General features: G+C 49.8%; 10 protein-coding genes across 10 annotated transcripts; 6 read left to right on the forward strand and 4 right to left on the reverse strand.

Moving 5' to 3' along the window:
- Window positions 1–7: 7 nt before the first annotated feature.
- C8Q69DRAFT_512544 (putative AdoMet-dependent rRNA methyltransferase spb1) lies at window positions 8–2,952 on the forward strand (the record flags this gene model as incomplete). The annotated part of the gene is made up of 4 exons (XM_028633295.1): window positions 8–25; window positions 82–231; window positions 295–2,014; window positions 2,069–2,952. 4 exons carry the CDS (start codon window positions 8–10, stop codon window positions 2,623–2,625), a joined length of 2,445 nt encoding a protein of 814 aa, XP_028489506.1. The 3' UTR covers window positions 2,626–2,952.
- A 12-nt stretch (window positions 2,953–2,964) lies between these two features.
- C8Q69DRAFT_38776 (histone-lysine N-methyltransferase, H3 lysine-79 specific) lies at window positions 2,965–4,901 on the forward strand. Its single transcript, XM_028627628.1, has 2 exons — window positions 2,965–3,746; window positions 3,824–4,901. The coding sequence occupies exons 1-2, from the start codon at window positions 3,208–3,210 to the stop codon at window positions 4,785–4,787; spliced, it is 1,503 nt and encodes a 500-aa protein (XP_028489507.1). The 5' UTR covers window positions 2,965–3,207; the 3' UTR covers window positions 4,788–4,901.
- A 450-nt stretch (window positions 4,902–5,351) lies between these two features.
- On the reverse strand, window positions 5,352–6,382 carry C8Q69DRAFT_38825 (putative autophagy protein Apg16). The gene is made up of 3 exons (XM_028627631.1): window positions 6,203–6,382; window positions 5,755–6,134; window positions 5,352–5,650 (listed from the first exon to the last, which is right to left on the reverse strand). The coding sequence occupies exons 1-3, from the start codon at window positions 6,285–6,287 to the stop codon at window positions 5,492–5,494; spliced, it is 624 nt and encodes a 207-aa protein (XP_028489508.1). The 5' UTR covers window positions 6,288–6,382; the 3' UTR covers window positions 5,352–5,491.
- Window positions 6,383–6,489: 107 nt separating this feature from the next.
- C8Q69DRAFT_38780 (putative rab small monomeric GTPase Rab7) lies at window positions 6,490–7,977 on the forward strand. Its single transcript, XM_028627629.1, has 6 exons — window positions 6,490–6,847; window positions 6,960–7,013; window positions 7,098–7,193; window positions 7,264–7,443; window positions 7,504–7,651; window positions 7,708–7,977. The coding sequence occupies exons 1-6, from the start codon at window positions 6,818–6,820 to the stop codon at window positions 7,818–7,820; spliced, it is 621 nt and encodes a 206-aa protein (XP_028489509.1). The 5' UTR covers window positions 6,490–6,817; the 3' UTR covers window positions 7,821–7,977.
- A 457-nt stretch (window positions 7,978–8,434) lies between these two features.
- Window positions 8,435–10,663, forward strand: C8Q69DRAFT_452715 (integral membrane protein). The gene is made up of 5 exons (XM_028629585.1): window positions 8,435–8,920; window positions 9,031–9,396; window positions 9,466–9,471; window positions 9,545–9,617; window positions 9,705–10,663. The coding sequence occupies exons 1-5, from the start codon at window positions 8,681–8,683 to the stop codon at window positions 10,430–10,432; spliced, it is 1,413 nt and encodes a 470-aa protein (XP_028489510.1). The 5' UTR covers window positions 8,435–8,680; the 3' UTR covers window positions 10,433–10,663.
- An 873-nt stretch (window positions 10,664–11,536) lies between these two features.
- Window positions 11,537–13,130, reverse strand: C8Q69DRAFT_38911 (PH domain protein). The gene is made up of 3 exons (XM_028627633.1): window positions 12,733–13,130; window positions 11,934–12,680; window positions 11,537–11,842 (listed from the first exon to the last, which is right to left on the reverse strand). The coding sequence occupies exons 1-3, from the start codon at window positions 12,925–12,927 to the stop codon at window positions 11,612–11,614; spliced, it is 1,173 nt and encodes a 390-aa protein (XP_028489511.1). The 5' UTR covers window positions 12,928–13,130; the 3' UTR covers window positions 11,537–11,611.
- A 2,843-nt stretch (window positions 13,131–15,973) lies between these two features.
- On the forward strand, window positions 15,974–18,165 carry C8Q69DRAFT_39004 (nucleotide-diphospho-sugar transferase). Its single transcript, XM_028627636.1, has 5 exons — window positions 15,974–16,419; window positions 16,512–16,910; window positions 16,967–17,053; window positions 17,111–17,525; window positions 17,591–18,165. Exons 1-5 carry the CDS (start codon window positions 16,145–16,147, stop codon window positions 17,930–17,932), a joined length of 1,518 nt encoding a protein of 505 aa, XP_028489512.1. The 5' UTR covers window positions 15,974–16,144; the 3' UTR covers window positions 17,933–18,165.
- Window positions 18,166–19,428: 1,263 nt separating this feature from the next.
- On the reverse strand, window positions 19,429–20,695 carry C8Q69DRAFT_38983 (hypothetical protein). Its single transcript, XM_028627635.1, has 4 exons — window positions 20,276–20,695; window positions 20,098–20,142; window positions 19,916–19,998; window positions 19,429–19,857 (listed from the first exon to the last, which is right to left on the reverse strand). The coding sequence occupies exons 1-4, from the start codon at window positions 20,429–20,431 to the stop codon at window positions 19,620–19,622; spliced, it is 522 nt and encodes a 173-aa protein (XP_028489513.1). The 5' UTR covers window positions 20,432–20,695; the 3' UTR covers window positions 19,429–19,619.
- A 3,424-nt stretch (window positions 20,696–24,119) lies between these two features.
- Window positions 24,120–26,233, forward strand: C8Q69DRAFT_452730 (serine hydroxymethyltransferase-domain-containing protein). The gene is made up of 5 exons (XM_028629586.1): window positions 24,120–24,405; window positions 24,461–24,517; window positions 24,576–24,669; window positions 24,725–24,862; window positions 24,920–26,233. The coding sequence occupies exons 1-5, from the start codon at window positions 24,241–24,243 to the stop codon at window positions 26,065–26,067; spliced, it is 1,602 nt and encodes a 533-aa protein (XP_028489514.1). The 5' UTR covers window positions 24,120–24,240; the 3' UTR covers window positions 26,068–26,233.
- C8Q69DRAFT_452735 (putative competence/damage-inducible protein CinA) lies at window positions 26,234–27,930 on the reverse strand. Its single transcript, XM_028629587.1, has 4 exons — window positions 27,676–27,930; window positions 27,534–27,608; window positions 27,168–27,358; window positions 26,234–26,555 (listed from the first exon to the last, which is right to left on the reverse strand). The coding sequence occupies exons 1-4, from the start codon at window positions 27,769–27,771 to the stop codon at window positions 26,402–26,404; spliced, it is 516 nt and encodes a 171-aa protein (XP_028489515.1). The 5' UTR covers window positions 27,772–27,930; the 3' UTR covers window positions 26,234–26,401.
- Window positions 27,931–27,972: the final 42 nt, after the last annotated feature.

A 27,972-nucleotide genomic window follows, 5' to 3' on the forward strand; every position in this document is an offset into this window, starting at 1 on the left:
TTTCACAATGGCGATCCAGAAAAAGGTACGTTCGAGTGCTGCAAGGCGACCCGGGGTCTACGATAGCTAACAGGTAAACAGCACGGTAAGGGTCGATTGGATAAGTGGTATAAGCTCGCGAAGGAGAAGGGTTATCGAGCACGTGCTGCGTTCAAGCTGATCCAGCTGAACAAGAAGTATGGCTTCCTTGAGAAGAGCAAGGTCCTGCTGGATCTTTGTGCTGCGCCAGGAGTAAGTGCATACGAGTCCTCTTTTAAACTTTGTTTTCTTGCAAATTGACGATGCGTTATGTAGTCTTGGTGTCAAGTAGCTGCAGAATGCATGCCTGCTCAAAGTATCATCGTCGGTGTCGATCTGGCTCCCATTAAGCCCATTCCGCGAGTCATCACCTTCCAGAGCGATATCACCACGGACAAATGTCGTGCCACGATCAGACAACACCTGAAGACCTGGAAGGCGGATACAGTGCTTCACGATGGTGCTCCTAACGTCGGTACTGCGTGGGTGCAGGATGCTTTCTCTCAGGCAGAGCTCGTGTTACAGTCGCTGAAGCTTGCCACTGAATTTTTGGTCGAAGGTGGTACATTCGTGACAAAGGTGTTCCGATCGAAGGATTACAACCCTCTGCTTTGGGTCTTCAAGCAGCTCTTCGTATCGGTCGAAGCTACGAAGCCTCCCTCGTCGCGAAATGTCTCTGCGGAAATCTTCGTCGTATGCCGTGGTTACAAGGCGCCGAAGCGCCTTGACCCCAAGTTCCTCGATCCTAGGCACGTTTTTGCTGAACTTGCGGCTCCGACACCGAACAACGAGGCTAAGGTCTTCAATCCCGAAAAGAAGAAGCGCAAGAGAGATGGATATGAGGAGGGCGACTACACCCAGCACAAGGAGATATCAGTGACGGAATTCATCAACACTACGGATCCTATTGCGATTCTAGGTACATACAACAAGCTGAGTTTCCAACAGACTCCGAGTGGCGACCTAGCGCTTGCTACATTGGAGAGGTTGGAGGAAACCACGGACGAGATCAAGGCCTGCTGTGAGGATCTGAAAGTGCTGGGCAAGAAGGAGTTTCGAAACCTCCTGCGATGGCGTCTGAAGGTTCGCGAGAAGTTTGGTCTTGCTGTGAAGAAGGGCCCCAAGCCTGGGGAAGCCGAAGCGGAGGAAGTGGCCGAGATCGCGCCCATGGATGAGGAACTAGCTATCCAGGAGGAGCTCCAGCGACTTCGCGACAATGAAAATGCGAAGAAGAGGAAAGAAAGGAGGAAGGAGAATGAGAAAAAGCGCAAGGAAATCGTCCGTATGCAGATGCATATGACCACTCCCATGGATATCGGTATGGAGCAGGTCGGTCCCACCGGCGAGGAGGCCATGTTCGCACTGAAACACGTCGAGAGAAACAACGCCCAGGACAAGATTACGAGTGGAAAGATTGTCCATCTGAGCGACGATGAAGAGGACGAGTCCGACTCGGCGGAGGAGCTATCAGATGACGACGGAGATCTTCTGGAAAGGGAACTGGATTCCTTGTACAATCGGTATCAGGAACGTAGGGAGGATCGGGATACCAAACTACGAGCAAAGAAGGCCCGGAAGGGCTTTGAGACAGAGGAATGGGAAGGATTCTCTAACTCTGGTGAAAGCAACAGTGACGCCTCCGATGATGAAGAAGGTTCTGATTCAGGCGTCGCGCTTACGGATGATCGGGTTCCCAAGTCCGCGCATCTGTCTAACAAAGCCGCATTATTCTTCGACCAGGACATCTTCGAAGGTGTAGAAGACGAGGATGACATCGAATCATCTGAGGAGGAGGCGGACAGTGCCGTCGAGATGCAGGAGAAAAATCATACCCAGGAGGCCGCGTCAGATGATGACAGTGAAGATGAAGACGAAGTGCCCGCTAAGAAGTCCTCAAAACCTTCGAAGGATGTGTGGGCAGAGGACTCCAAGGGCTTTGCATCCGATGAAGAGCCAGAGGAGCCGGAGGACCCCCGGACAAAGGATGGTCGACTCGGTAAGTCACTCTGCATACTGTTCTTTTCTCGTATTTGACTGACTCTGAATTCAGACATCGATATCATCACTGCTGAGGCTATGGCATTGGCCCAGCAGATGGCTACGGGTGAGAGGAAGACGACGGATGTTGTGGACGATGGCTTCAACAAATACGCCTTCCGCGACGTCGACGGTCTCCCTGAATGGTTCCTGGATGACGAGTCGAAACATAGCCGCCCCAACCGACCTATCACGAAAGCTGCTGCTGCGGCCATCAAGGAGAAGCTGAGGGCCATCAACGCCCGGCCCATCAAGAAGGTCATGGAAGCCAAGGGACGTAAGAAGTTCAAGGCAGCGCAGCGACTAGAGAAGCTGCGTAAGAAGTCTGCACTGCTGGCCGACGACGAGGCCCTCAGCGAGAAAGACAAGGCGCAGACGATCGCAAAGCTGATGAGCAGAGCAGCCAAGAAGAAGCCCAAGCAGAACGTCAAACTCGTGGTCGCCAAGGGCGCCAACAGGGGTATCTCTGGCCGTCCCAAGGGTGTCAAGGGCAAGTACAAGATCGTGGACGCGCGTATGAAGAAGGACATCCGGGCACAGAAGAGGCTGGCGCAGAAGAAGCGCAAGTGAAGGAGTCACTGTTCTTTCCTGTATATAAAATTCCTGGTCTGGTTGTTGAGTATGATACCAAAAATGAGTATACTAGTAGTATGTATGTATGTACATCGAGTCCAATGGCATCTACCATATGGTCTTTTCTGGATGACTGCCTAATATACCGTAAGAATAACCCCGCAGACCCGGATCTCGCCCTGTGGCTTACCACAGGAACCGAACTGGCTCGATACAGGGACGAGACGAAGCCAATTGGGGAGGATGAGATATCCAGAGCCACGGCGGTGGCGCTGCGGGGGAACAAAGTCGAGTGGAGCCGGCGTGGCGGGTTTTCGCGTCGAGCAGAACTAATAATAATAATCAATCAGTCAAATATATACTCTATCGTCCGTCTCTTCTCCTGCCCGTTGCTTGTCGAACCGGCCCCTCCGGTCTCTTCCACGACTCTCTTTTTCGTGCCGTCTGTCATTCTCTCACTTAGGTTTATTATTACCTTCCTATCATGCGCTTGTTGCCGGCGTTTCCACCATAGGATTCACATTCTTACGTCTCCGTCGCTCAGCTCCCACCGCACAATCTCTCCGTTCCTTGTGCGCCATGGGATTCTTCGACCACCTACAGAAGGGAGGAGGATTTTCCCTTCAGCCAAAGAAGCCCCAGATCCGCAAAGTTGTCACGCAGACTCGGCCAGCCGTTCCGGCGCGCACTTCGTCTGCTGCCGCATCGCCAGCGCCTGCCGCCTCCTCCAGAAGCGCAGTGCGACAGTCAAAGGCGCGGCCAGTGTCCGGGGATTCGAGACAGAATACTCCCCAGAAGCGACTGGGTACAGCGGGAAAGATTCGCAAGCGGCCCTCGCCTGCGCAACGGTTATCCAGCGATGACGATGACAGCGACACGGACACGTCTTTCGAGGTGCGGAAGAGGGCCAGAGTGAGCGCCAGCGCAGAGCCTGATCCAGACCGGCGGGTAAGAGACACGGAGATGTTTTCAGAGAAAGGGAAGGAGAGTTTCCGGATGGTGCATGCTGCGGATATTGCGTCGTTGGAGAAGCCAGGGAAGTTCAAGAGGGCGTTCGACAAGACGGACAAGCCGGTGGACGTCTGGCTGCAGTATCCCGGTGCTTCGCAGAAAGAGAGGTATGTTATCTGTTATCTGTTGTCTTGCTCATCAATTGGGATAAGATTGGAAACTGACGGCGAGGGTTTTTTTGCAGATACCAGCTCATTGTGCCGCGCGACAAAGACGACTTCAGACCCCTCGACGATATCGTGCAGGTTATTGAGATGGTTTCCCAGAATTACGTACCCGACGATGAGCGGGACGTGTTTGATAACGACTCAACCGGGATCAAGCGTCGTGTGAGGCGCGCTCTGGCTCATGGTTCGGAAAGTGATTTCAGGGACGCCATTTCCGATTACAACAGTATCGTCGAACGATTGAAGCGTAATGGCAGTATCGCAAAGCATCTGGACTCCATTCAGAGGCTCACTCTCCCACTAGTCGAACGCATCTTGACTCAGACGTACTCGCGAACAGTCTCTCCGCGAGTCGAGTCGCTGAGGCAGTACGAGAACGGAACCGATAATGTATATGGAGAGCTTCTGCCGCGCTTCATCAGCACGATATTCAAGGAGACCAAGTTGAAGTCCGGTCAGGTTTTTGTCGACCTAGGTTCTGGTGTTGCCAACGTCGTGCTGCAGGCGGCTCTGGAGATCGGGTGTGAAAGCTGGGGCTGTGAGATGATGCAGAACGCGTGTGATCTCGCGGAGCTGCAAGAGGCAGAGTTCAAAGCGCGGTGTCGCCTCTGGGGCATCGCCCCTGGCGAGACGCATCTTGTCCGCGGCGATTTTCTTAAGGAAGAGAGTATCGCCAAGGTCCTGCAGCGCGCGGATGTGGTCCTGATCAACAACCAGGCCTTTACGCCCCAGCTAAACGATAAACTAGTCAATCACTTCCTGGACATGAAGGAAGGCTGCCAGATCGTGTCACTCAAATCCTTCGTCCCTGCGGGCCACAAGATCCAGTCGCGCAATCTCAATTCGCCCCTCAATCTGCTGTCAGTTAAGCAGAGGAATTACTGGTCTGACAGTGTCAGTTGGACAGATGTCGGTGGCACATACTTCATCGCAACCAAAGACAGTTCGCGCCTGAAGCGATTTGTGGAGAGTATGGGATAAGATATGCCGCCTTATCTCGATTCTTGTTCATTTTGCATAGAACGAACCCATATACACAGTTCACTGCATATCTCACATCTAGAGAGACATATGGCAAATTCTTGCATTTTTGGTTGTTTCTTTCATGTTTTGATGATACCAATTTATGCGGAGAGAAGAGAAGCATGGGAGATTGATATTAGGGCTTCAGGTCCGTTCCTTTTCTTTCTTGCATAGTACGGGTAGTTATGACCCGACTTATTGAATCTCCCCTTCTCTTTTGGAAAGCATCTGCTCCTAGACAAATGGCTATTGAGCAGGCCTTCGTGAGTGCACCCTTTCCCCTTCATCCTGAAATGTACTATACATGTCTATGTTCTCTGTTTTGTTCTTGTATATACATATACATTTGGCATATATTTTTTGGCAGATCGAGAGTGCCATGAGTGCCCTCGGTAAAAGGATACATATTCAGACATGATAGAGATATAAAAATATACATATATACTCCATTCTACAGATGGCTTTTCTCGTCCTTTTTCCGATAACAAGTCATGCAATGTCCAACTGATATTGTCATTGAACAGGCCAGTAGATCTATACTATGGTATGCCTAGCAAGTCTCCCTGCAGGCTCGGGCTTTTCCACCGGGGCGACAAGCATACCTATTTAGCTTTAGCTAAGACCGCCATCGTCATGGAGTTATTTGACTCTCTAGTTCGTTATCATGAATATTTCGAAGCGTCGTTCATCGCCTCCGCTTCTTTCTTCATACGCGCCATCCACCGATCGACCAATTCTTGGTTTTCCTGCTGCAATTTGCTCGATCGGTCCTCTGCCATGTTCAGTTGGAGATTGAGAGTGGCCAGTTCGTCTTGGAGGTCCTATTGCATCGTCCGCACATTAGCTTTCAGAACGACTAGCAATGAATACCCGTAAGAGAGACGAGCAGGGAAAAGGAAACGAGATGACTTGGAGAAACGCATACATCCAACAACTTCGCCTTCCCTCTCAACTCCGCATCCCGATCCTTTAACCGCAGCGTGAGATGTGTCCGCTCTCCCTCTAGTATGGTAATGCGCCGACTATCTTGGACACTCTTCTTTTTCAACTTGTCTAGTTCTGCACTCGTGCGCGATAGTTGTTCCTGCAGCTCAGCCCGCGAGCGCTGTGCGGCGGACAAGTCGGCCCGCGCGGCCGCGAGAGCGTCCGGAGTTGATGGGCCGTGCTCAGAGGGTTTCCTGGATGGGACCTTGGGAGAGACTGATGAGTAGCTTGTGGATGGCGGTGGTGGTGGTTGTTCTTGTTGTTGCTCTTGGTGGGTTGTGGTCGCGGCGGTGCGGGCAGTACGGTCTGCTAGGCGGGTATCTGTAGAACTTGGTGAGTATTGCCATTGTCTTGGGTTATTGCACTGTACATGATGTAGGTTTTCCTACAGGCATCGTAGAGAGCTGTATTCGCCTTTTCCCGCTCATCTCTGATGCCCAGAGCGGCGAGGTACTCTTCGCGCCAGTTGGCCATCGAAGATTCAGGATGCGAACGATATGAATGATGGATATACTCTAGTCGGTTAGTTAGGGATAAGAACGCGGGGCTATGGTATGGGAGATCATGGTCGAGTCCAGCGTGATACACGAAGTGCCAGCCCCGAGCTTTGAGGAGCCCTGAGAGGCACAAACTGGATCTTCTTCCTCTTGAAATGGGAGGATGATCAAGAGTATATCAATAATAAATACATATTTAAATAGCTACGATAATCGTTTGGCTGCAGACCGCTTGCTGGACCGCCCGGGCGGAGCGGAGCAGGTGATGTTATCATCGCCCGTGCACCACCAGCCTCTCCCGTATCACCGCCTATCCCAGCTTCATCGTTTCTCTCTGCACTGCACACCACATCTTCACTTTGTCCCCCCATAATTAAACCTCTCCCACCGGCTTTCCCACACAAGGTTGACAGTTGGTCAGGCGCTGGTGCTTTCCATCCTCTAGTACAGGCTGTCTTGTCTTTCTGCATTTTCCGATTCTCACACACATTTCCTCCCCGACAAACCATGGCGTCAAGAAAGAAGGTCTTGCTGAAGGTGAGTTTGTTTTGTTCCTAGCTATGCTGCAGAGTCAGCAGTAGCTCTGTGATGCAAGGCGATGGATGCGATATTCAGCACTCACTGCTGACACTCAATGCTACGACTTTAGGTCATTATCCTCGGCGACAGCGGTGTTGGAAAGACCAGTTTGATGAATCAATATGTTCGTGCTTCGATCAAAACGCAATGCTCTCTCAATCTCGACCTTCCCGTTTTCTAACACTGTGTGCGTTCTGCTGGGGAACAGGTCAACAAGAAATTCAGTGCGAGCTACAAGGCGACGATCGGTGCCGACTTCCTTACGAAGGAGGTGCTGGTGGATGATCGTCTGGTGACCATGCAGGCACGTGGACCTCTGCGCTTCTTATTATACTGTCTATGTTGGACGAACTAACTAACTAACCTGTCTCCAGATCTGGGATACTGCCGGTCAGGAAAGGTTTCAGTCGCTGGGTGTCGCATTCTACCGAGGAGCTGATTGCTGCGTTCTGGTTTACGATGTCAACAACTCGAAGAGTTTCGAGGCGCTGGATAGCTGGCGCGATGAATTCCTCATTCAGGCTGCCCCGAGAGATCCAGAGAGCTTCCCATTCGTGCGTGACGTCTTGAGTTTCGTGTACTGTTGGGTGCCATGCAGACTGACAGGATCGCAGGTGGTATTGGGAAACAAGATTGATGTCGAGGAGAGCAAACGGATGATTACGCCGAAACGCGCCATGACTTACTGTCAATCGAGGGGCAATATCCCGTACTTTGAGACTAGTGCTAAGGAGGCAGTGAACGTGGAGCAGGCTTTCGAAGGTCGGTTATCTGGGGATATCTATTTGACTAGGCTGGCCTGCTGACGTGCAAAACAGTGATCGCTCGTAGCGCGCTGGCTCAGGAGGATGCTGAGGAGTTCAACGGCGCAGATTTCAATGACCCCATCAACATCCAGCTTGAAAACGACCGGGACAGCTGCGCCTGCTGATGCGCCAACCGGGTTGTGATTGCTTTCCGTTGCACGTCTGGATCTGAATACCTCTGATGTCTATTTCCGCGTCGATCCATCTCCTTTAGCATTGCACGTCCATGAAAATCCGAGTTTCGGGAGGTACAGTCGGCCTAATGATAATACGACCGCTTTAAGGCTCTTTCGTCTGAATTTCTGTTCCTATCATCTTTTGCCTACGAGTCTGTGGTTTGTTTTCTTGCTTTTTTTTTTTTTTTTACTCGAGAAACGGCTGTCATTGTTCTTCTTGGGAGTCTGGAATGTCTTGTATGCTACTTGCTGCCCCCAATGAATGAAGTATATGGTTTTCTACTGCTACGATTCCTCGGTATTCCAACTACTCGACCGTGCTTCTGTCAGTAGGCAACAAGATTTCCTGGTGGATCTTCTAGTATCGGTAAGGGCTGCTTCATACAATGCTATAACAGAAAAAGTCCCGTATCGAGGCAGACAGGGTTATTCGCTTGGCATCGTGAGACGTTTCTCGTGTTACGATGGTGGTCGATGCGGGAGACCGCCCTATCAATGATGTGAGAAGCTTGGCGGAATAGCGGCATTATCGCCGTGCCTGACAAAAGAAAAGCTCCAGGGACTCCTTACGAATACGGTCTTACCTTGATGGATACCGTGAGCTCCTAGAACACCCTGTTGAGCAAAGGGTTCTGCATGCTATGAAGGCAGTTTCGTTTCCGCTCACTTTCTTTTTTTACTTTCTGATGTGCTTCGTACCTTGACCGCCGTCCCTCCCTCGGGTTTTAGAGCAAAACCCCCCCGCCCTTATCCGCGATATCCTGCTGAGCAGTGAATATTATTATTCAATACAAACAGATCCAACAACAATGACGGCAATAGATCCGAGTAGCGAGACCCGGCAATCACTCATGGGCTCCAGCGATCCCATTGTAGCGCATAGTCGTTATTCATCGCAACATGCCTCGATGTCGTGCGGTCCGGGCCCAGGCGGAGCTGAGATTGCAGATGATTCCGGCCTTGGGCGCGCTGTTGCGAGACGTACATTGGGTATCTGTCTGCTTCTATTTGTCGTCGTCCTGTGGACGGCGTCGAATTTCCTGGCTAGTGTATGTATATCGCAATTGACGTTTGTAGTCTCTCTTGATCTATCTTTTTTTTTCCCCTTCCGGTGTGACCGAACTGGACCAGTTAATCATTTGTGTCATGATAAATCCAGACTATCTTCGCCGACAACACATACTCGAAACCATTCTTCCTGACCTATGTCAACACGTCGCTCTTTATCCTCCCGTTGATCCCGATCATTACAAAGCGTTTCTGGGAGTTATGGCGCACAGGCAGACTTTCGCATATCAAATCGATCCGGTCATTGCTGGGTGAGCTCGATTGGCATGATACCAAGGAGGAGGAACATGGTTTCTACCATGCAGTAGATGACGACGAGAGATTGGAAGGGGAGGGCAGTGATGCTCGCCGTTGGAGTTTGCCGGATCCAGATGCCGTGCCTGGTTCCAGAGAGCAGAATGGGAAGCTCGGCCTGAGGGCGACGGCGAGATTGAGCTTTGAGTTCTGTCTGCTTTGGGTAAGTTATCTCTGGAAATGTTGATATATGTGGAACTTTCTGATCATGGAGCTAATGGTGCCAATATAGTTTATGGTAAGTTGCGCTTTTACGACATATATATATGACCGATTCGTCTCGCCTATTCTGACTTCGATGATCTGTATAGGCAAACTATTTCGCTATGGCTTGTCTGCAATACACTACTGTAGGAAGTACCACCATATTGACTTCGACAAGCGGTACGTATAAACTGATGCATAAGTCAGATGCAGGATGGAGGGAAAAAAAAAAAAAAGGCCAGTCTTCGTGCTGACTAGCAGCATTAGGTGTCTGGACGCTCATTTTCGGGGCCGTCATTGGTGTCGAAAAGGTTACCCTTCGCAAGTTCTTCGGTGTCTTTGCGTCCCTAGTTGGAATCATTCTCATCTCCCGCGTCGACCTGACCTCGTCCGATGACCCTACTGCGCAGACGCCCAGCGAACCCAACCCGGGGTCATTCCCGCATAAATCCCCAGGGGAGATTGCTCTAGGGGATGCAATGGCAGCATTCAGTGCGATTGTATACGGAATCTACACGATCGTGATGAAAAAGCAGGTTGGCGACGAGTCGCGCGTAAATATGCAGCTGTTCTTCGGACTTGTGGGACTCTTCAATACGTTTCTGCTCTGGCCGGGCTTCATCATCCTCCACTTTACAGGAATCGAACGATTCGCGTTCCCGGATACCAATCGCGTGTGGATGATCATCTTGGTGAACTCCGTGACGTCCCTAACCTCCGACATATGTTGGGCCTACGCCATGCTATTAACCACACCACTCGTCGTCACCGTCGGTCTGAGCTTGACGATCCCTCTATCCCTTGTCGGCCAGATTATCCTCCAAGATCAATACGCCAGTCCGCTCTACTGGGTTGGCGCTGCTATCGTTTTCTTATCTTTCCTTCTCGTGAACCACGAGGCTGGAGAGCAAGCTGCCGATACAGCAGCCGCTGCTACAACATATACCGCGGTTCCGGGAGAAGATCGAGAAGATCCAGAAGATTTTAGAACATGAGCCCCCCTTTTTTTTTTCTTCTTCTTCTTTTCTTTCCCGACGGCGCACTCGGTCCTTTTGTATTATTTTATGTGCAGCGTGTTTGGCGTTTCTTGTTTGTGACTCCCACGATACCTAGAACTAGTTAGCTAGCCTTCGTTTCTTTTTGTTGTTTTCTCAGATCACACAACACAACAGGAGTTTAAAGTTATCACAAATTGTTGTTGTTGTTGTTGTTGTTGTTGTTGTTGTCGCCGGGTATATTATTTTATCCCAAACCATCAATTGGACAATATCAGAATAATTCCTCTTAAGTAGAATACAACAGTACTTCACAGACAAACTCGCCCATTTTTACTCAATGGTAGATTTCCTTTTCCTTAATTGGCACCTACTCGTAGGTTACGCGCAAGGAGAACCCGTTAGTTATACTCCTTATATTATTATAAATTACAGCTGTTTTCCCACAGTGGGTCGATTGTAAGGGATGATGTATATCCCCACATACGACGTCGCGTAGGTTAGGGCATCTTATCGTTTATTATTATGTACAATGTATGTATGTATGTACATATATTGCATATGATATGGGAATGATAATGGCATGCATGGAAGTATGTTGCTGAGATGGAGTTTGAATTCTTACTTTTTATGAGTAAAGCTGGATATTAGTTATATGTTTTTGGTAGGATGAATCTGAATCTGATTTTTTTTTTCTTTGGTTGGGTTTTATTATATACATTCGTGTTTATCAGTAAGAAGGGATTTATGAAATATTATCCATATTAGTGATAGTGTGATTGCCATGAACTAAAGGTAGAATTTATAGAATAATGTATGTATGTACAATGCTAAATCCAAAGACATGTCGTCAATGGCCCAGGGAACGGCGATGATGTCCTATGCTTTAAAATGGTCCTCGAAACTAACAGTGATAAGGATGCTTAGGATTATTGACGAAGAGAAATTTTCGTTCTCCGTGCCAAATGTCCCGGGTCATACGCCTGCGATGCTGTTGTCGCGCCAAGAAAAAGGAATGGCTAGAGATTAAAGATAGTAGTAGTAACAGTAGTAGTAGTCGTACAGGGGTATATTTGAAAGAAAGCAGAAAGAAAAAGAAAAGGAAATAGTACAACGAGTGGCGGAATATGCATCACTTGTAGGCCTGATGTGTCAACCCCCCCAGGAAAGGGTGTTATGTCATGTCCGCTGTGACACCGCTGACGTTCCGGTGATTCGCTTGCGGGCGACAATCACGCTCTTCAAAGCGCCGAGCCATTTCGCAAGAGCCTCCTCATCAGGGGCACAGAATCTATAGGATTTATCCTCGGCAATCACTTGAAGACAGAAGTTCTTCGAGCGGGATATGGGATCGATTTCGGCCGCATTGATGACCTGGTCCATCGGTACAAGCTTTACGACAGAGTATTCCTGATTCAAACTTGTTAGCCTATTTGTAGAGACCTCAAAGCTATCCGTTCTGGAACAGAACTAGGACTCATATGGGACGTCTATTTCATACCTGCTCATTTTTGTAGAAGGAAAGACTCTTCGGGCGGAGAACCACCCACAGCTTTTTCCACTGTCGCACGCCTCTCTTCGCTCTTAAGCATTGAAGGTAACCGTGGCAAACGACTCTCTCAGGATCTCCCAGACCCACGTCGCTGGTCTGGCTGGCGTCGCGGGGTAACGGAGGTCGTGTATCCGTATCCGGAGGAGCAGATACAGACAATTTGGGTAGAGACGTCGCAGAGCGCTGCTTCATGCCGACACTGGGGCCATCAGAGAACTCTGAGTACGAGGTGACGTCGTTCCCTGAGTAGTCCTGCATGTATGGCACCCTCGAGCCACTGCGTCCGGGTGAGAGACCGCGAACGACATCAGGAGAAATTGCTCGCGGTACATGGTCGACATCCGAGTGATCACTTGCATTGTCCGTCGTCAAGCCGTCACCGTTTCTGCTTTCGCGCATCCTGGCCTGAGCAACATAAGCCTCCTCGTCTTCGTCGACACGAGCCTCAGCACGGATGCGTTCAATCCAGTCGTCTGCATCCTTGGCCGACGTCGCCTGGAACCTGTAGTTCTTGGACGGCGAGAAAATGCCAAAGACGTGGTCTCTCCTTGACCGCGGGGATTTGATAGGCGCAACTGCAGTGACTTCGGACAAGGTGACGGAGAGTCGCAGCCTAGTTTCCTGCTCATCTTTATAGACCGACAGTAGGTTTGGGCGAAGGACGAGGTAGACAGCTTTCCACGACGATTTGAAGGCCTAAACTAGGTCAGACAGCACGATTTCTCCAGGACATGGACACGTTACTGACATGTTTGCTCTTGACCTTCCGATAGACCATGCCACTCTTCAGTACTCGATCAAATTCGAAGCTTCCATTCTGGTTCACGGGGGAGAAAGTGTCCAAGTTCAAATGGCCGTTGCGATAGGTATTGGAGCCTTCTGACTGAGAGAGCGATTTGCCTGCCCGGACCGAGCGATCAGGGAGCTGGACCGGCTGGCTCATGGTCAAATACTCGCACGTTGGGAAATAAAGTGGGAGCGCTGGTCGAGTGATAAAGCAGCTAAAGTCGGGACTTCGGAGAGGACGTAGCAGATACGAAAAGGAGGCCGATGGGTGATATGGTCGTGCGATCCAGTAAGGGTTGCATTCATATTACCGGAGCTCGCAAGCCAACTGACGGGGTAAGGGGGGGGAGAGAGGGGGGGAATGCAGGAGTTCAGTCTTGATATAAAAGCTGAGGAAGGCTTTGCGCGTATGAAAGGAGCCCATCGACCGATCCGACGATCACAGGACTCCTGTTTGTCTGATTGTCCACGACGTGGGAGGCAGACTGTATGGTGAGGATATTCTCTGACGAGATCGGAGACAGTCGAAGGCGGCGGGCGCGGCAGTATTATTGAGGAGTCTGGATGGAGCACGGAGTAACTTTTAACTACTCTTGTTCCTGGCGGCTGTCGGTCGAAACCCACACTGCAACGTCTTCAAACAAGTCGCGAGCTGTTCGCCTCGCAGAGGCGCGGCTGGTATTGATAAAATCACTGGCTCTAGTTATATTATTATTGAGATGAGAATCGGATGATCGATCTAGGACGGTACTTCATTTTATCAGTTCGTTTGAGGCTTCAGGGAGCGCAATAATAATAGTTCGGCTGCTTGGCACTTCAACTTGGCTCCTGGCTAACACTCTTTGGCGTCTAGTAGATGAACGGCTCCCCAGAATAATAATAATCGGTTCGGCAAGGCTATCTAGTCTTTCGACGGTAGCTGGATTCCGGCATGCTGTGTTGATAGGTAACGCAACTGCTCTTTCGAGCCTTCTCCATGGTAGCAGGTCCCAAGGAAGCGGAGTTGCAAAAGATTGAGTCCTACGAACTTGTTCCATGTAGTCGAGTCTGGGTCATTCTATTCTTAGTTCTTTTTTTACCTTGGGACCACTGGCATGCTGGCTCCGGAACCGTTCAACGGCCTCTCCTCGGGAGGCGTATTATCATCCCGTTTTATCTGGGCCATTCTGGTCGCGCTCTCTGTCACATCGCATCTGGTGGCGCAACTTTTACAGGTACATTCTCAGACAGAACTTCTCAGGAACCATACTCTGGCCTAACACTCCTCCAGCTCATTGTTTCTAGTAAATGCAAGCCTCCAGTTGCTGGGCAGTAGTGTCAGGGGGGAAGCAACCCTTCATGTGTCTTGATTACCTATGCAACAGAACAGCAGACAACTAACCACCTGTTGCTGGCATGGGAACGCCCCCCGGCTCTTCACACATTTATTGCACAGTCGTAGCTACTACTGGCGACACGTGGTCTAGGGACCGTTGTAAATCATTAGACGACATTCCATGAGCATATGTATGTACGTACATTACCTTTGTTTAGATTGCAACGTAGAGCGCAAGTGTCATTGATTGCAGGGATAACCATACTTCGAAGGAGAACCTAGCCGATAATCTGCACTGGAAAGAGAGACTATCACTGCACCACATGTTGCCTGAGAAGATGTGTATGGCTGGTGGCAATGGTGGCGATGCACGATGCGGCAGAGCGACGACCCAGTAGCCTATCCTTATCGATCTGAGCCGTGGAAAGAGTTTGTGTTAAAACATATTAATATTGCCAGTGTATATATGTATATATCTAGCTGGCAACCTCTGGAATAATATCAAGATTATTCCCCCCTTTCCCGGAATAATTAATTCCTCGACAAGCCCTTCCAGGTACAGCCAGCCCTTGCGCCGTGGATCGAGTAAAAGGCCACATTGGCAGATACGAAGTGGACACGTGCGGACCCGGGTCGAGACTCCCACGGCACAGCTGGTATTGTCACATTGTTACCGATTCAGAACATGTGAGCGACCCTCGCTGGTTTCGTCCAGATGCTGTCGGTTTTTCCTATGTAGCCTTTACCATCTTTGTGATTGGGCCAGACTAGAGCCTCATCCTTTCTTGAAGCGTTGCATGTCACGAGCAGAGTTACCCCGTCGAGGGCAACATTTTTCTATTTGAGCGCTAGATGGGTTCTAGACGTGCTCTAGTTGTTACCAGGAGGATCCGTCCGCAAATCTGGCCCGAAGAGCGACTGTAATCTTGGCGTTTCAGTATTGTTCTGGCAGCCGCGCCCGGTCATGTTGGAGTCTGCGCGTATTGTCGGCATTATTGGTAATGTTTGGTTGTTAACTAGTTAGGTAGTAGTTAGTTAGTGAATCGGCGATCGATCTGGAGTCTGGACAATGATACAGAGTAGAATCTGATGGGAAGGAATCGATTCTCTGCTGCGGTCTTATGTTAGTTAATTATTATTATTAACTACTCCAAACATATGATATCAATGAACCAAGGATGGAATCATGTACTGTATAATACGAATCAGAGCGCAGCAACACGCTTACCATTAGAGTACTGGTAGTTAAAGCAACCACCAGCAAAGACCGTCGATCAACTCTAACCAACTGGTTAATTAATTAACTGGTTAACCAACTAATCCATATTATTAAATATTATAAAATAGTTATAGGATGACTTCACACAGCGTGTGTGCATGTCCAGGCTCTCTGGTGGCAATAGGAGGGATAACCTGTAACGGTACGATACGCGTCTGATACGGCCCATCCGCGTCGTCCAGCAGCGTAACTGCCCGTCATTTACGGAAAACGCCTTAGTCCTTTCGCTTGCGCATCCCTGGGCTTGGCAGGCTTCGCGGACGGCTCGAGCGCGCCCATCCCGTCGAACCCCAAAATCATCTCTCAGGCCATCCATCGCTCCATCTGCTCACCCTCTGCGATTCCTCTTCCCCATCGAAAATCCCCCCTCCGATCGCCTTGGAGCTCATGACTGCGTCCTTCTTCTTTGCAACACCCCGTCGACCGTACTGCCACTGACCGTCACGGCTGCTTCTGTTGCATCGATTTCCGGATTCCCCCCTTCTGCCTCGGGTCGACAGGAAAGGAAGTTGGGGAAAGGAGGCATTCCTCCAGCCGCTCGTTACTTTCCGCTCCCGTCCACATCACCAAGAAGGTGCGAGAGAGAGAGAGAGAGAGAGAGAAGGGCTGTCTCCGCCAGAGATATCGGTATCGTCCACGTTGTCTTCTGCCATCCTTCCTGGTATCGACTTGTCCGGCACTTGATCCTGCGCCATCGAAGGCCTCCGGTCCCGCTGGGATTGTAATACCACTTCTTCCCTTTCGTTTTCAGAGCCTGCGCGCTACTACCGCTTGACACCGATGGGCTTCATACAGCGGATTACGAAGCGTTTGCCTTCGACACCTGCGCTGCCGTCGATCGAGGACTTCTCGCGTGAGAAGGGCCGGTCTCTTCCCAGATTTGCATTTTTCAGACGGCGGATACGACTAAAGGGGAACTCTTCCATTTCGATACCCTTGGGATTTGTCTTATTATTTCCATGTCTTGTAATAATCCTCATTCTGCTTCTTTTCGTTCGACATCCTTCTTCCCCCGGTCGAATCCTCATACCAGCCGGCGCGCCGCCATCAATAAGGTTCGTGTCTGACTTGTCTCCAACTTCCTATGTTGTCCTATAGACTTGAGAGAAAGACATCACGCACTAACCAGCATTTACACTCCCAACAGAAAAATCAGCGAGAAACATGACAAGGTCTTCGCCACCGGATGCCAAAATATCGACACGAGTGGCCCAAGGGCAAATGCCGCCTTCGTGGTTCTGGCCCGAAACAAGGAGATCGATGGTGTTATCCAGTCGATCAAGTCCATCGAGCGACACTTCAACCGCTGGTGGCACTATCCATACGTGTTCCTCAACGATGGTGACTTCGACCAGAAGTTCATGGACACGGTGAAGAACTATACCAGTGCCCCGGTCGAGTTTGGCAAGATCGATAGCAGCATGTGGGGCTACCCTGACTGGGTCGACCACGAGGTCGCCAAGGAAGGTATCCGGAAGCAGGGTGATGCTGCTATCATGTACGGAGGAATGGAGAGTTACCACCACATGTGCAGGTTCTACTCTGGGTAAGTCAATTGCGCTACGTGGCGTTACAGAAGGATCCAGCTGCTAACCAACGCAGCTTCTTCTACAAGCACGAGCTCCTGATGAAATACGAATGGTACTGGCGTTTGGAGCCAGAGATCAAGTACTTCTGTGATATCACTTAGTATGTTCTTTCCCGTCATCCCGTTACTCTGGCGTCAAACTCACATCTTTCTTTCAGCGATCCCTTTGTGAAGATGGCCGAATATAACAAGACATACGGGTTTACGATCGCCGTCAAGGAGCTCCGGGAGACAGTACCCAATATTTTCCGCTATGCCTCCGCTTACAAGCGCAACAAGGGTCTCGAGTCTAAGGGCCTTTGGGAGATGTTTCTGGAAGAACCGGAAGAACAGACCGAAGACAAGCCCAAGGAAGAAAAGAAGGAAGAGAAGCTCCCAGAGGAGATCCTGCAAACCGAGCAGGGTGACCAGAGCATTCCGGATATTGACCCTGAAGCTATGGAGGGCGAGAAGTACAACATGTGCCATTTCTGGAGTAACTTTGAGATCGCACGTCTGGACTTTTTCCGAAGTAAGGAATACGAGGAGTTCTTCGATATGATGGATAAAAGTGGTGGTTTCTGGATGGAAAGAGTGCGTCCTACATCTTTCTTTGCTCCCGTGTTCTTCTGAGGACCTCTACTAACTGGTTTCTGCAGTGGGGTGACGCTCCTATCCACTCTCTTGCCGCCGGTGCGCTTCTCTCCCCGAGCGACATCCACTATTTCCGCGACTTTGGCTACAGACATACCACCATCCAGCATTGTCCCGCCAATGCCCCGGCACGACAACTTCCCCGCATTCCGTACTTGGAGAAGACAACGGAAGATGAGAAAAAGCGGATTGAAGAAGATGAATACTGGGCTACTCCGGACCCTGTCAAGGAGAATGGTGTTGGCTGTAGGTGCAAGTGTGACACTGATATCGTCGATGTCGAAGGTAAACAGGGCAGCTGTCTCGCGCAATGGGTTGAGGTGGCTGGAGGTTGGGCATCGCCGTAGAGTTGAGATTCTTATTACGTTTTTCATTGTACCAATTTTCGCCTCGATTCCATACCTATTTTTCTTTTTCGACTTTGAGCATCGCTTGGGTCACCGTTGGAGTTATTTGCTTGGCCTGCATGTCCATATCGGCCGTGGTGGGGTTGTTCCGGACGGCGTTAAAACGGATCTGACGGGACTTCATTTGAGGAAGTCAATGTCACCATTCTCGTCAATATTGCCTGGCTCATCTAGCGTGCTTCTTGTACGTTTCAGTTGGATTACTGTTTTTCGGTCCTGTCATACGCCATCTTCTTGGAAAACAGTGTTTTCAGACCACCGAGTCGAGCCCTTCACAACACGAACCACTAATTGACTCGGTGTCACTACGGAGCATAGACTTGTCTCTCTGGGAAGTCAAATTTGGGACTATTCCGGGGAACGTCGCTCCACACACACATTGGGAGATGATTGATGTGCTCCTCTCATGGTTCTGTGGATGTGCACTCGACATACCTGCATCCGCGGACGATTTGTTTTGCCTCGTCGGGTACGATGCCTTTCACCATTGATCGTAAAGCAGGGAAGGCGCGGTAGTGTCCAACATGCCGTCGCATCTGCAGACAAGCGAGACCTCGATCAAGATGTTCACGAGACGATGACTGTTCAAATCGCGGAGGGAACAAGATATAGGCAGGCGTTTGAAGGGGAGGATGGCAACAAAAATCTGAAGGTTTTGCTTCTGATCTATACACGCTGTTTTGAGACTCCCTTTCCTCCTTTCATATCTCTCCCGTTTTGCGTCCTTTTTCCTCCCTATTGCTTATCATTGCCAGCACTTGATGAAATGTACATATCCCTTCTTCGTACCACAAACGCGCTACCCTACACGCATTGTTCTGCAACGCCAACAACAGGATGTCTATAGAGCATGGGGAGTGATCTGGTCATGTCCGGGGTAGTCGCGATCTTCCTGTTTCTTCACTAATGACTTCATATGCGTGTTTAATGGTATCTTGGCCATTATAGTATAACCACAACACTTCCACGGAACTTTCTCCACCCTGTTGTATTCATCATCAAATTTAATCCCATATTCCCTATCTCATACATGTCGCCACAGTAACTAAACATGAAATCACCTGTACTTTCTAGGTAGTTACTTGAGTGGGTAATGAGTAAACAATACCATTTTTTGTGAATTACATACAATGTTCAATGGTGTTATCACACAAACACTGTTAGATAGGAATAAAAGTAAAAGGGTATTAGAATTCCGATTTGGCATGTATGAGAATATCAGGTTGTGGTAGACATCCGAAGGCATAATATCAAATGCAATTGGTTAACTTCATCAAGAAGGCTTGATAATAACCTCATTAACTTTGCGTCGAGTATCAAGTATAAACCAAACACCATTTTCCACTTTTCTTTTTAAGCTTAACGTTAAACAGCTGGGATTGTAGGATCCATGATTGCCGTCCGTCGAATCGGAGAAAAGGGAAGTGGTATAGTCGAAAAATATCAAAATGTTGTGATAAATATACGTGGAGAAATGAAGAATTCACGAGTTTCGAACCCTATTCACATGATAATGGTATAATAAAAAAATTTGGCTGCTCTAGGAAACACGGTTTTTGTCCCTTCCCATTACGTGCTACCTAGATTGTGGTATATCTATGGAGAAAGCAAGATCGTGTCAAGTCGCTTACAGAAGGAAAGCGGCGACACCCAGAACAGCAGTGAGACCAGCGCCGGCACCGGCGATGTGACGGGAAGCAGCACCAGTGAAAGCGGGAGCAACGGGGGTGCTGGAGGCAGAGGTTCCGGGGACCTGGCTGGCACCGGGGACGCTGGGGACGACGACAGAGCTGCCGGAGTAGACGGGAACAACGGAGGCGGAAGAGGGAGAAGGAGAAGAGCCAGCGGGGGCAGTTGGGCCAGCGCTGTGTTTTTATATTAACATTTGTTTTGTTTCATTGAGATCAGTCCATGGTTGCTTACCACTTGTTGCAGTAGGTCACGGTCTTGCTCAGGAGGGGACGAGAGACAGTGTAAGGGCCGTTGCTCATGGTGAGAGAGGTGGGCTGTTTTGTTATTGCATGTTAGCACTTCTTGACCTCGAGCGATCGAATCTTATCTGTCGGTTTATTTATTGTTGTTTTTTTTTTGGTGGGTGTTCGTACCTTGGTGACACTGTAGGTCTGGCTACCGTGGGTGATGACGGTGGCCTCTGGGCACCAGGTAGTGTAGTCCTTGACAATATCGGTGGTGATGGACGGGGTGGGCTGTGTTTTCTTTTTGTCAACACTCTTGAACTGGCGCAATCCGATCTTATCGTCTGTTGCTTCTTTCGGCTCATACCTTGACAATAGGGGTCTGGACACTAGAGGACTGAACAACGGGGGTGCTGGAAGCCTCCTCCGGGCACCAGGTGGTGGTGTCGTAGATAATGTCGGTGGTAGTGGTGGCAACAGCACCGGCCGCGAGGGCAGCAAGAGCAGCGATGGAGAAACGCATCTTGAAGATTGGGTTGGTGGAAAGTTGGGAGTTCGTCGGATTAGGTATAAAGTTGGACTTGCGAAAAGTCGAGCGAATTGGTTTCAGTAAGGAACGGAACGCTGAACAGCGGGGCTTGTTGATTGGAAAAGAATGTAATCGGTATGAAACCGGAATGGATAGATCAACGAGCGTGGATGAAGAGAGAGGGAAACGAGCGAGGGAGCAGAGGGGGGCGTTTCTTTATAACGGTGTGTTTGGGCGACGGTGGAGTTTGGGGGCGTTTGGCGGAGGTTTAGGGGCAGAGGCCGTGGCAGTAGCTGTAGATCCGCCCAGAGCAGCCCAAGACGGGCTGGGCGGCGCGGGAGTGTGCACGGGTGCGCCTTATGCCCACGGCCCAAGCCCGTTCCTGGCAGCCCCTGTCTCTCATATCCACATCTCGACTTCGACATCCCGTCTTGTCTGTCCCGTCTAACTAACTAACTATCTATCTATCTACCGCGCTCAGGCGGACCTCATCTCGTCCTGTTGCGACTTGTGATCATGCGAACTCCAGTCCTTCTCAACAGGCCCTTGGATATACTGTACGGTTCTCTCGCGTCTCTGTTTTGTCACTCCTCGCGCCTTCTCTCCCCACATCTCTCCACTGGTGCTCTCGATCCCGTTCCCACTGGCTAGGACTCATCCCTGGTCTTCACGTTCGTTGCCATGATCTGCATCCTTTAAGCGGTGCTGCAGGTAAGTTTAATCGTGCAAATGGAGGACTTCCCAATCGGGTATTCATGTCCTTCCATAATAATAATAATAATCACGATTCCAGCTCTTTGTCGTCAGGTTACTCTGCGCCAGCGTCCTCTAGCGCTGATAGTCTTAACGACAGTACTACCATCCTATGGGTTTAGTGAGTGCCACGGACTCAGGACCTTACTCTAGAATGTGGGAGGGGGAGAGAGTCACACCTGCTAGTTCAAAGGCTCGGCAGTTCTATAATAATCAGTCACGAGTCTATGTATGGCGGTTGGCCATGAAAAGTCGGTTCAAGCGTCGCTGGGTTTGATGAAGGATGGACGTCCGCGAACGTGGCTCAGGGGCACTCGGGCTCAAGCGAAGCCAAGAACCTTCAACTGACGCTACTGCCAGGGGCGAGCCGTCCCGTCAATTCTCATTGGGAGTTACCACGGCACTTAACCTGACTGTGTTTTCCTGGCCAAGTAGCGTCGTCGCGGCCCTGGATCGGTTTGATTACTTTTGAATCGGTCCTGATCTATCTATGTTCTGAAACGGAAATCCTACCGGTCTCTCGCCGTTTGCGACTGGTACGCTGTCTCGTGCTAGTCACAGGGTGACGTGTTGACCAACGAGCGCCTTACTCCGTGTTGTTTAACTAATCCCGCAGTGTCTGTTGTATATTAGAGTTGACCCCATAAACAACACTACTTAGATGCTGATAACGATCGTCAACCGTGTGCCACATCAATGATCAGGGTCCTTTACGAGTCCTCCATTGCATAATAGTGATGCATTGTCCTGTTCGACGGAGTACACTTCACAATTTCGGATCTCAAAATTATATCAGTTATATTCAGAAGCTACTGAACTTCTTTTTCATCGCTTTTCTAACTGGCCTTTCTGGATTCAACGATCAAAAAGGGGATAATATAACATGCTCCAGCTTGTCGCTGCCGTCTCTGCAGATCGGATAGTACATTTATCCCGATCTTTGCCACGCAACAAGGCTACGAGCTCCTCCAGAGTCCTACTCAACGTTGCCGTTGGAAGGTTACGATAGGGCTCCGCTATCAAGTTCGTGTGGAAAGCTTGTCCCGGCCGTCCATCTGACATTCCAGAGATCGCAAATATCAAAAGGTCGAGGGTAAGCGCATCTCCAATGAAAGTTACGTTTATGTTATTCTGTCGATGCGTGTGCTTCGCATGAATTGCAAGGACGTGGCAACACAAGATCCAGCTCCAAGAACGCTAGATCTCAAATCTGGACCCTAGGACAACCCTAGGACATGACTGTGCTAAATCCAGAAATGCTGCCATGCGCGGATGATATCCGTATCTGAGATTGACGGCACCGAATACACTCAATAAACCGGCCCCCGGTTCACTCTAAGACAGTAATTAGCTGTCCGCCCAAGTCGGCTTTGTTTACTGACATTGAATAATAAAGATCGGCAGACGGCGTGTCTATCAATTGCCCTGAAGGGACTGATTATCAGATCAAGCTTTTCAAACAAACGATCCTTCTCTAACTGCTGTTAAATTAAGAAGCAGGATCGAATATAATTGCTATTTGTGGAACCCACGCTATAAATCCTCTAAATAGTACGGGTCATGATCAGATTCAGATTCAGATTCCGAACGCCTCTCAGACTCGCTCTTATTATTGCTCTGATGGTCCGCGCTTTGGCTGTGAGTCTGTGACATGTTTTTTATTTCTGCCCCGTGGTGGGCCTCAGATGGAGTAGCAAGCTTCTAGAACCCATATTCCACTCTAGATAGCAAAAGCGATAGGAATACATAATGTCACGCCGGTATCTGAGACGTTAGCCGCCGGAAAAGTGCATTTCGTCCAACTTTCTGCGTGATCTGGAAGTATGAGACTGGATGGGACTTCCTCGTCTCGTTTACATCATATTAGCAATTTGAAGATGCGGTCTGTCTGAGATGTGTGGGATTGTCACAGTATCTGCTTGCTTCGAATGACCGCCTTCTTCATGTCGGTCAGCAAGTCGCCTCCAGTCTTACCAGTACATGAAGCTACGCAGTAATTGCCCGAAGCCATAGGTTGTTGAACTCATCCTCGTTACTCTTTCGGAGAAAGCATAAATGACAAGACGCCACTGGCTTCTCTTGAGCTATTTGCTTCTTCCACGCTAAGCCTGTACGAAACGACGATATGATTATTCCTCGAGCCGGGCCTTCGGGTGGATACCGCGCTTGTGGTACGGAGAATATTACTTTTACAGCTCTTCATAGAAGCATAGATATACGGCTTCTTTTTAAGACCGAAGGCGTATGCTTAAGAGGAACGACCAACGCTGCCCCGTCTCCAATTCTGGCCGCCATGGAGCCAATCCTTTCAGCTACTGGGGAAGAGCTGCGGTCATCGACGAACATCCTCAAGATAGCATGACACGAGTCGAGCATGCTTCTTCCCAGTGCCAGTGACAGACAAGCAACAGGGTCGCCATCTAGAGCAGCCTCAAGTCACATCAAATAGCACCACCACATATGACACCACAATATGATTCCGCACGAGAACCCAGGTCCATACTGGCGACAAATCATTGGGTGAGTTGACTCCACGTCTATAACAACCGCAAGTGTTGGCTTGTGTGCAATCTGTCGCCGTGTCCGGCACCTTGTGACGAGAATGCACTACACAACATATTTCCAATCCGATGGTTTCATATTGTCCCTAAAAGGATGGTGAATCGGGCCCGGGACATGTCAGCATCGCCCATGGGAACCAGCTCGTGAGAGCCGACGCGCACGAGTGCTGAGGAAGCCGAAGAGGCCGTCTCTTCATCTTGGATTTAGTTGTGTGAAGAAAGAAAAACGGAAAAAAAAAGTCGCGCGGGGGAAGAAAAGGCAGTGGTTGGTGCACGGACCCGATGGAGGTCGGAAGCGGCCGGCGCTGAGTGGACGGAGAAGAAAGTCACGCTCCGATCCAGCTGGGCGAGAGCTTTCCCGCGGGTAACGACGGTCGTTCATTATCAGAGCTACTCCACATCCATTGGGATATATTACTATTATATCGCTTCTGGCCTCAGCTTCTTTGCTTACAGAAGCCAGAGTCTCTGATTGCTCTTTCGTACGCCATGTCTCTAACCCGCTGCGGCCGACAAGCGTCGCGGCTCATCCCCCTCTCCAGCAGCTGCGCCAGAGCTGCTGCTACTGCCCGCTCCAGATTCCAGCCAGAGCACCCATCTAGAATCGCTTCCCAATGGCGCGCCGTATCTTCTAGTCAAGATGGACAGCACAGCGTATGCTTGGTATCTATTCCTGTCTCGTGGCTACTCTGCTGACGAGTCTCTATAGCTCCTCTCCGCACACCTCGAGGAGGCCGACCCCACAGTTTACAGCATATTGCAAAAGGTCCACCTTCCCCACGGTAGCACGGTCTTAGATAGCCCAATTCTGACTGCCATTGCAGGAGAAAAAACGCCAGAAGCATTTTATCAACCTGATCCCCTCGGAGAACTTCACGTCGCAGGCCGTCCTCGATGCCCTTGGCAGTGTGATGCAAAGTTGGTTTCCCTCGAACCGTGGCTAGGACTCGTCTGACAGCTCGTTCTTTTCCAGATAAATATTCAGAAGGATATCCGGGAGCGCGATACTATGGAGGTAACCAGTACATTGATGAAGCGGAGCGACTCTGTCAGCAGCGTGCCTTGGAGACCTTCCGGCTGAACCCTGAGGAGTGGGGTGTGAATGTGCAACGTGAGCTATTATTTCCATAGCAATGTCAGGGAGAGACGTCCTACTGACCATGAGCAGCTCTTTCTGGATCTCCCGCAAACCTCTATGCCTATTCAGCGCTTTTGAACACTCACGACCGCATTATGGGACTGGACCTTCCCCATGGGGGTCACCTGTCGCACGGTTACCAGACCCCCACAAAGAAGATCTCCGCCATCTCGAAGTACTTTGAGACCCTTCCATACCGTCTCGATGAGTCGACCGGCCTCATCGACTACAACAAGCTGGAGGAGCTTGCGCAGTTGTACCGTCCCAAGCTCATCGTTGCGGGTACCTCCGCATACAGCAGATTGATTGATTACCCGAGAATGCGCCAGATTGCGGACTCTATCGGAGCCTACCTGCTCAGCGATATGGCCCATATCTCGGGACTTGTTGCTGCCGATGTCATCCCATCCCCATTCCCGCACTCTGATGTGGTCACGACCACGACTCACAAATCTTTGCGTGGACCGCGTGGTGCTATGATCTTCTATCGCAAGGGCGTCCGCCGGACGGACAAGAAGGGCAACCAGGAGCTATATGACCTCGAGAACCCGATCAATGCATCGGTCTTCCCGGGACACCAGGGTGGACCCCACAACCACACCATCACTGCGCTGGCCGTCGCGCTCAACCAGGCTCAGTCGAAGGAATTCAAGACTTACCAGCAGACGGTCCTGGCCAACGCCCAGGCTCTTGCGGAGAGACTGGGTAACCCCACCAGCAACGGAGGATTGGGATACAACATCGTGTCTGGTGGCACCGACAACCACCTGGTTTTGCTTGACCTCAAGAACCGTGGCGTCGACGGTGCCCGAGTTGAGCGTGTTCTCGAGCTGTGCGGTGTTGCCAGCAATAAGAACACCGTTCCCGGAGACAAGTCGGCCCTGAAGCCTGGCGGTCTTAGACTCGGAACCCCTGCCATGACTTCCCGTGGTTTCCAGCCTGAGGATTTCCGCCGTGTGGCCGAGATCGTTGACCGTGCAGTGACTATCACGCAGAAGCTGGACAAGGCGGCCAAGGAGAGTGCCGAGTCCAAGGGCCGCAAGAACCCGGCCAGCGTCAAGGCTTTCCTGGAGTACGTTGGCGAGGGCGAGGAGATCTCGGAGATTGTGCTGCTGAGAAAGGAAGTTGAAGACTGGGTCGGAACTTTCAGCCTTCCATGGGCCAAGGAGGGCGAGTAAATGATGCGACGGATATGATTTGATTTACCTGGGTCAACCCTAATGACTGATAAGTTTCGCCTTTCCAGCTCCCTCTGTCATTGTTTGTTGGCAAGCGACTGTGAGCACACGAAGACGAATGCACTGTACTGTACTATGACCTCATCCCGTCTGGAGAATATACTTTTTGCGGTATATATCAATGCATTCGATATGCGTTTTTTTTTTTAACTTGGCAACATATGCAACTCTGTAGCCATCTCGATCTACCATTGCTATCGAGATTCCATTCACTAAATCATCATCTCTCCCTCACTCCACCAAGACTGAAAAGAGCCGTGAAATGTAATCTAAATTACAACTTCGCATCCCCCTTAATCACATCTCGAACCAACTTCAACGCCTCCTCCGCGAAAAGAACCATATTCTTTTCGCGATCGTTGGTCTTCGTATCGACTTCGCGCGTATACGTCCCAGACGGAGAAGATACTGCTAATGTGACGTAGCCACTATGAATGGGGTATGGTCAGTAAGCTCCTTAATGGAGACGAATTAGAACCATAGAGGAGGGTGAGGCAGTGAGGATAATCAAAAAGTAGCTATCCGTCCCCAAGAAAGTAGAGTAATGATTTAGGGATTAGGTTGGGTGGGACAGAATCTTGTTTGGGGGACTAGGATTATATGCAGCGTGGATGGATGTAGTGGAACAGTGAAGAGGGAATAATTAAAGCATTAAAGATATTACAAGACGGGGGGGGGGGGTAGACGCAGGGAGCAAACAAAGAAAGAATGAGAAAAAACCAGGATTCTGTTATCTCGGTTTGAGAAAAAAAAAAAAAAAAAAAAAAAAAAAAAAAAAAAGAGAGAGAGAGAGAGAGAGAAATACAGTTCATCAGGGATTTAAATGGGCTTTTGCTTTAGCAAACCAATCTACGGGTAATGAACATACTCGGATGGAATGGAATGGGATGATTCGAGCAATCAGGAAGGGATATATACCCCCAAACGAACAAGATTGATTTCACTCTCAAAGGCCAAAACAAAAGGGGAAAGGAAAAAGGAAGACGAACAATGACAATAAGGGAACCAATGAAGTTAAAAAAGAAGAGACTGCTACTTACGGTGTCCTCGCCTTAGTCTGCCCGCCTGTCGGTCCTGCTGTACCACTCTCACTGACGGTATACGTCGACTTCAATGTGCCGCGGACATGGTCAGCTAGTCCGGCCACGATAGCTGGTGTGGGACCAGTGTAGTTCGTGATATCGGCTTCTGTCCAGCCGCCGAAGGCGACGCGGGATTCGAGGGTGTAGAGCTTTATTTGTGTTGTTAGTTATTTTTAATCGAGGAGATTCTGACAGTTGATTCGATTATCTTGTGCGCGTCGAGTTGAAACAGTAAGTTGGGAATAAGAGAGGTATTTGTATTAGGAGCAAGATATATAACATGTTGAATGTGGAATGTAACTTAAAAGAGGGGGAGGGGATTACCGTCAATCCACCCTTATAGATAGCTGATGCCCCCGCAGTCGAGAGGATAGAGGCAGAGATGATGCCGCCAGCAGCCTGCGATTTTTAGTCGAGATTAGATGTTACATTCAGAAAGAAAGGAGATAATGGATAGCAATCTCACCGTTTCAGCCACGGAGATGGTTTCTTGTTTCTCTTTGAGGAGACCGGTTACTTCCTCGATGATTCCCCGCAGTGATGGAGGAGGGAATTCGGCCATGGTTGGATCTTGATGCTTTCTGCGGGACGCGGTCTTTTCCGTAAATCGTATGTTCAATGAGTCGAGTGTTTAAGAGTAGGATAGAAGTCAGAGTATATCTAATAGTAAGCGTTCAAGTTCGAGATGGTTGTGTTGCTTTTCAAGAGTCTTGAGTCGTTCTGCATTAATAATAATGACATCCGGGCCGAGGCGCTTCGGGAT

The sequence above is a fragment of the Paecilomyces variotii genome, assembly GCF_004022145.1.
Source record: "Paecilomyces variotii strain CBS 101075 chromosome Unknown C8Q69scaffold_1, whole genome shotgun sequence".
Taxonomy (NCBI): Eukaryota; Fungi; Ascomycota; class Eurotiomycetes; order Eurotiales; family Thermoascaceae; genus Paecilomyces; species Paecilomyces variotii.